The sequence below is a fragment of the Hypomesus transpacificus genome, unplaced genomic scaffold, assembly GCF_021917145.1.
Source record: "Hypomesus transpacificus isolate Combined female unplaced genomic scaffold, fHypTra1 scaffold_51, whole genome shotgun sequence".
Classification (NCBI taxonomy): domain Eukaryota; kingdom Metazoa; phylum Chordata; class Actinopteri; order Osmeriformes; family Osmeridae; genus Hypomesus; species Hypomesus transpacificus.
In genome coordinates, this window is record NW_025814024.1 from 1,659,438 (window position 1) to 1,665,728 (window position 6,291).

The following is a 6,291-nucleotide window of genomic DNA, read 5'->3' on the forward strand; positions in this document are numbered from 1 at the left end:
ATAAACATAATGCTGAAAAGCTCTGTGCCATGTATGATGATATTGTCAAATGTCTTTATGCTTCCAGTGAACCTTTTATTAATCACAAGAGTAAGGTCCCTAACGCACGGCCTGTCTGGAATGAGTTTGTGTCTGAGCAACATGCTGCTGCTAGAGAAGCCTTTAGAGTCTGGTCAGAGGCAGGCAGACCCAGACAGGGAGTGCTGCTTGATAACAAAAACCTCACAAATGCTAGATTTAAATATGCACTCGTTTCATTAAGAGAAATGAAAACACAATGAGAGCAGACTCGCTGGCCAGAAAGATGCAGAATAACAATCTTACTGACTTCTGGAAGCAGGGCTGGACTGGCCATCGGGCGTACCGGGCAATGCCCGGTGGGCCGGCAGGCATTTTGGGCCGGGCCGGGTCCATTCAAAAAAAAAAAAAAAAAAAAAAAAAAAAAATTAAAATATAATTATTACAATTTTTTTTTTTTTAATGGACCCGGCCCGGCCTGGCCCGGCCCGGCCCGGCCAAGTCACACAGCCGAGGCCGAGGGCCGAGGTCCCCCATGGCACATAGGTGCGTGCAGGCCAGGCAGGCTGTCAACTTCACCTGAAAGTTTAAAAAAAATACTTTGTCCCTGGCGGTCTCAGGCAATTACTCATTATGATTAGTTCTATGCTGGGCCTGGCCCAATCACATACACAGCAGAGGGCCGAGGTCCCGCCCTTGGGTCTCGGCTGTCAATCAGTCACGTCACGTCACTTATTGACACTGACAGAAAAATAGAAAAAACGGAAAGGAGGCGCGGAGAAAGTCCGAGATAAAAAGAGAAAAGCCCTAGAGGCAAACTCTGCAACATGTGCTAAAATATCGGACATGTTTGCCGCGACAGCTGGCCCGGCTTCATTAGCACCTGCGACGGTGGAAATTGCGGCGGCGGAGGCTGAGGAGGATGTCGGTGATGATGGGGACGGAGAGGTGACTGAATGGCGGCCGAGGCCAAGCGCAGAGATGGGTGGCGCTGGCGGCGGCCCGGCCCCGGGGCCGAGCTCAGCCTCAGACGAAGTGGCGGCGGTAAGAAGTTGAAATTTAAGTTTGTGTTGATAAAGAAATATTTGTTAAGCTAGATTCCTAAACTTTAACACAGTATGTAGTTTCCTAACAGTTAGCTCCTGCGTTATAACAACATGTTGTACAGAGTAATCTAGACTGAGCCCGGTCAAAGTGGCTATTTTAGCTAACACAACAGTTAGCCCACTAAACATTTGCTAGCTTTTCTTTGGGGAGTTAAATAGCTCTGTTGACTGTGTATTGAAAGAGCATCACTTTGCTATTGCTATTTGAACAACATTAATGTGAGGAAGCTGTCAGTGTTTAATTGCTTTATTAATTTATTAGGCTTTATGGGTAAACAGCTTTTTTGGGACATGAAAACATAGATAAAACTTGTTTGTGAGCCAGCTTAATAAACAAAATTTAGACAAACATGTATTCCCTGGAGAAAACATGTGTTCTAATATTTCTTTTGTGTGTGTGTGCGTGTGTGCGCTATGAGTAGACTTTGTGTCCAATTTACAGTGTTATTTTAGCTTGCTTGCTATTATGTTATAGTTTGCAGGTGTTATAGCTTACAGTTATTATTTATTATCATGTAATAGTGAAATATTGCTATTTCTAATTGCTAATAATGATTATTCATTAGTAGGTAACCAGAGAAATAACACTAGTGAAATTAATGCTCCTGTCTCTCTCTCTTTCTCTATGTTTAGTCAAGTCAGACTGTTGGAGTAGGAGTGGAGGAGTCACAGGAAGATCAGGCAGTTGTAGACTATTTTAGCCGCCCTCATTCCACAAAAAGGCAGGAATTCTTTAAGTTTCACCCACAGCAGAATGCCACAAACCCTGTCATCCAGAGGCTCTTCACAAGAACGGACGACATGGCATGGAAATGGCTGACTTATAGTGATGAACGTAATGCTTTATTTTGTTTTCTTTGCCTTGCTTTTAGCAAGCCCAATGACCCAAGTTCTTTCATTGGAGGCATGACAGACTGGAGGCATGTGCACCAAAGAATAGAGGAGCATGAGAGAGGCATGGCACATAGACAGTGTGCTGAGGCATATGTATTAAACTGCTCCAGAGCAAGTGTTGATCACCTCCTTGAGGGAAGACAGCTGAAAGGACACCGTGAGCAGGTGAAGAAGAGACGTCAGGTGTTGGAACGTGTGGTGGAGGTTGTGAGAGTCTTAGGGAAGAGAGGCTTAAGCTACAGGCAGGAGCACAATGAAGCTGCGTACACCTTGGACATCAACAGTCTCGACCATGGCAATTTCCTAGAACTTATTATATTGTTGGGGAAATATGATGTGTGTTTAAAGGAGCACCTCAGCAGTGTAATTGAGAAAAGCAAGCAGATCCATGCTTCAGGCACACAAGGCAGAGGCTCTCTCATTACCCTCCTGTCCAAAACAACTGTGGATGCAGTAATCGATGCTATCAAGCATTTAATTCAAGAGAGCATCTCAGCAGACATCAAAAAAGCCGGAATGTATTCTGTGCAGCTCGACACAACACAAGATGTTACAGGGAGAGAGCAGTGTTCTGTGATTTTGAGGTTTGTGACGGATGCAGTCCATGAAAGGCTGGTTGCAGTCGTACAATGCAGCACAACTACAGGACAGTCGTTTGTGACGCTGTTAACAGAAGTCCTTGAGAGTCTGCAATTGGACATAGGCCTGTGCATTGGAAACGCCACAGATGGAGCCTCTAATATGCAGGGTCAATACAGAGGTTTCTCTGCATTAATGGCATCCAAAAACCCCACCCATCAGCATGTGTGGTGCTATGCACATGTCTTGAACCTTGTATTGTCCGATACCACCCATAGCGTCATTGAAAGTGGATCACTATTTGACCTGCTGAACGACATTGCCGTATTCATCAGGGACTCATACACAAGAGTGAGTGTGTGGGAGACCGAGAGCCAGGACAAGAGGCACAAACGCATCTCAACAATTGGAGAGACGAGATGGTGGGCTAAACATCATGCCCTGAGGAAAGTTTTTGGAAACTTTGGCAGACCTGATGGCGGCCTTTTTGTTGAAGTGGTGTCCACACTTTCTGCCATAATGAAGCTGAAGTCACTTGCATCAAATGCAAGAAACAAAGCCAGAGGATACAGAGACGGCTTACTTCGATACGAAACTGTGCTCACAGCTCAGTTATTCCTCCGGGTATTTGAGTTCACCTCACCACTGTCAAAATACCTACAGACCGGAGGAATGGACATCCTCTCTGCACATAGGATGGTCACCACAACACACGATTCACTTACAAAGATAGCAAGAGATTTCCCGGCCGTCAAAGATGCAGCTGACTGTTTTGTCCATTGGGCAAATGAAAAGCTAGAGGAGCAGGATGATCTAGATTTGGAAGTGGAGGCAGCACTACCTCAGAAAAGGCTAAAGAAGAAGAAAGTCTTGCCAGGAGAGATGGCCCAGGATGAAAGCCTCAGTGATTCAGAGAAGGCCTATGAGGTCAATGTTCACCACCAGATCCTGGATACAGCTGTTGAGGCCATGCACCACAGATTCCTCACTCATGGCACTCTGTATGCAGATTTATCCCTCCTACATCCCAAAAACTTCCCCCTCATCCAGACCAGTGGCGGTGCACTCCCTGTATCTGCACTTCAAGAACTCAGCAAGTGTCTAGTTGTGTATGACAGCAGGGCAACTGTGACAGATCTACAGATTGAACTCAGAAACTTGGCACAGCAATGGGACAGGCTGGTACAATCACAATTGGATAACTACGCAACTAAAGCAGTTGAAGAGGAATCAGATGGCCAAGAAGAGATGGAAATAATAAGCAAAACCTGTGTGTCTTGCAAAGAGTGCCCCCTGTGCTGCTACAAAATCCTTCTCAGGTTTAACATGCTGACTCACGCATATCCGCTACTTGGGTTGGCATACAAGTTTCTGCTAACCCTGTCAATAACTCAGGTAGCCTGTGAGCGGTCATTTTCCACCCTTCGCTACATCAAAAACCGACTGAGGAGTTGCCTGTCTGCCAGCAAACTGGAAGCCTTCATGTTGATGGCCATTGAAAAGGATGTCCTTGTGTCCCTTGAAACTGACACAGTGATTGACAGAGTTGCAGAGAAGAGCGAATCAATGAAGAAACTGCTTTTATAAGGTGAGATTTATGATAAATAAATACATTTGTGTTAAATTAGTGGATTTAATAAAAAATGTTGACAGAAAATAATGTTGTTATTGCTTTGCTCTCTGCTCTCCTCCTCTCTCAGGGTGCCCTTGCTGTTTTCAGTTGCTCAAGTTCCTGCTCATCCAATTTCATTGCCTTGCTACATATTTGTTCTTGTGGACTATTGGAGGGCCATTCAACATTTTCTCAACCAGTATGTATATCAGACTGTTGTCTAGCTCTATTTATTTTTTTAGTCATCAGTCCTGTCCTGCTATAATGCAATTGGTTTGTATCACTCACTTTTTGTGTCTGTCAAACTCTTTTTTTTAAGGCTGCCCTGTCCCCCAGGGGTGTTCCAGGGATGTGCATTTCATTGGTGTGGACTTCACAGGCATTCTTCAAATTTGTAAGTTTACAATACTGTTGTTTTGTGTTCTTGCTGGCATCCACCTGGATGGTCATAAAGCCTACTACTTTTACAGAGTGACTGTAATGAATGCAACTATCCATTATTGTATTACTTTAAAGACACCAATACTATCAATGTAAATTTTTTGAAACATTCAAATTTTCACTGTTCTCTTGACCCACCTGGCCTCTCTTTCTCTCCCCTTAGGTAATTTTTGGAGTGAAGGATTGCCTTCCCCTGATGTGGAGTTCACGTGTGTTCTTTTTGTTTCATTGTGAGTTTACTAAATAGCTCTTATTTTGATTATAGAAGAGACAGTATCAGATGAATCTATCATATCTGACTGCTCCTTTCTGTCTCCCTCAGAGCACCAAGGTCCATGCAGCCTTTTGTCTCAGCATATGTAAGTACAAAATGAGCTATTATCTCTCTGTTCACCTAAAGATTATTTAAACTATACCTTAACTTACTCTCTCTCTCTCTCTCTCTCTCTCTCTCTCTCTCTCTCTCTCTCTCTCTCTCTCTCTCTCTCTCTCTCTCTCTCTCTCTCTCTCTCTCTCTCTCTCTCTCTCTCTCTCTCTCTCTCTCTCTCTCTCTCTCTCTCTCTCTCTCTCTCTCTCTCTCTCTCTCTCTCTCTCTCTCTCTCTCTCTCTCTCTCTCTCATACTTTAGGGTGCCACTTTGACTTACTGTGTTATAATTTGGTGTGTTCTAGTTAGTGTAAATAAGATAATACATATATTGTGTATACTTCCTGTTGTTGTTGTTCTCTGTTCTTGCATTTTTTGCTGACTGTGAGACGGTTCAAACTGTACATATTATAAGCATTAGTCATTTCAGAGGAGATTTGACCTAGCTGCAAAACCTCCATTGTGCCCAAATACAAATGCAGAACCCTCTCTTCTTCAAAGTCCTGTAATCTGCCTTGTTTTTTTGAGTGTAAACATTTTGTAAGCGTCTAATCACGAGGATCTAATAGTTTTTTTAATCTCCACTCCTGTTTTTACATGTGGCCATTGAAAGAACAAAAGGTTATTTTGGGCTATTATATAAAAGATTAAAATTATGATCGTACCTAATTGTTTAATTTCTATTTTTATAAACAATGTACACGTTTGTATAAACAGTATTTTCATTAAACACTGAAAAGACATCTCTAGCAATGTTTCTTTGACAACCACTTTCACTTCAAGATGGGCATTGTGGCATTGTAGCCATCTCTCCAAAGATGAAAGTCTCTGTAAGTATAGTGAAAGAGTGTATGCATTTTTCAACATGGTTACTCTCATCCATGTAGGCTACTGCGCTTTATTTTAATTGTTGAAACAGCACAATATGCGCATATATCCTCTGGTATGTTGTGTGCCTCCGCATATCGTATAAATAATCTTGGTGGGCTGCCATGGCCAAAAATGCCAGGGCTGATTTCTTGTCCCAGTCCAGCCCTGTCTGGAAGGAGGTCAAGATCATAAATAATAACAGAACTCCCCTCCCTTCTGATATCAAAGGGGTTAGTTGTCCAGAGAAGATTGCTGATCTATGGCATGAGCACTACAGTAAACTATTTAATTGTGTTCAAAGTAACACAGTGAGAATTGATAATCAATATAAAGGTATCTCTGCAGACTTGATAGTTAGATCAGTAGATATTTATGATGCCATCCACATGCTAGACAACAACAAAGC

General features: G+C 43.0%; 1 protein-coding gene across 3 annotated transcripts; it reads left to right on the plus strand.

Annotated features, from left to right (window-relative positions):
• The first annotated feature begins 496 nt into the window (after positions 1 to 496).
• On the plus strand, positions 497 to 6,064 carry LOC124465481. 3 transcript variants are annotated; one of them, XM_047017286.1, is made up of 6 exons: positions 497 to 3,809; positions 4,340 to 4,408; positions 4,529 to 4,603; positions 4,814 to 4,880; positions 4,973 to 5,009; positions 5,278 to 6,064. In XM_047017286.1, coding segments are annotated over exons 1-5 (2,097 nt in total). In that variant the 5' UTR covers positions 497 to 1,925; the 3' UTR covers positions 4,975 to 5,009; positions 5,278 to 6,064. The 3 variants fall into 3 exon arrangements, 2 of the variants coding, with proteins under 2 accessions (XP_046873242.1, XP_046873241.1); XR_006955816.1 differs by lacking the exons at positions 4,814 to 4,880; positions 4,973 to 5,009; positions 5,278 to 6,064 and having other exon boundaries at positions 497 to 4,408; positions 4,529 to 4,557; XM_047017285.1 differs by lacking the exons at positions 4,529 to 4,603; positions 4,814 to 4,880; positions 4,973 to 5,009; positions 5,278 to 6,064 and having other exon boundaries at positions 497 to 4,185; positions 4,298 to 4,431.
• Positions 6,065 to 6,291: the final 227 nt, after the last annotated feature.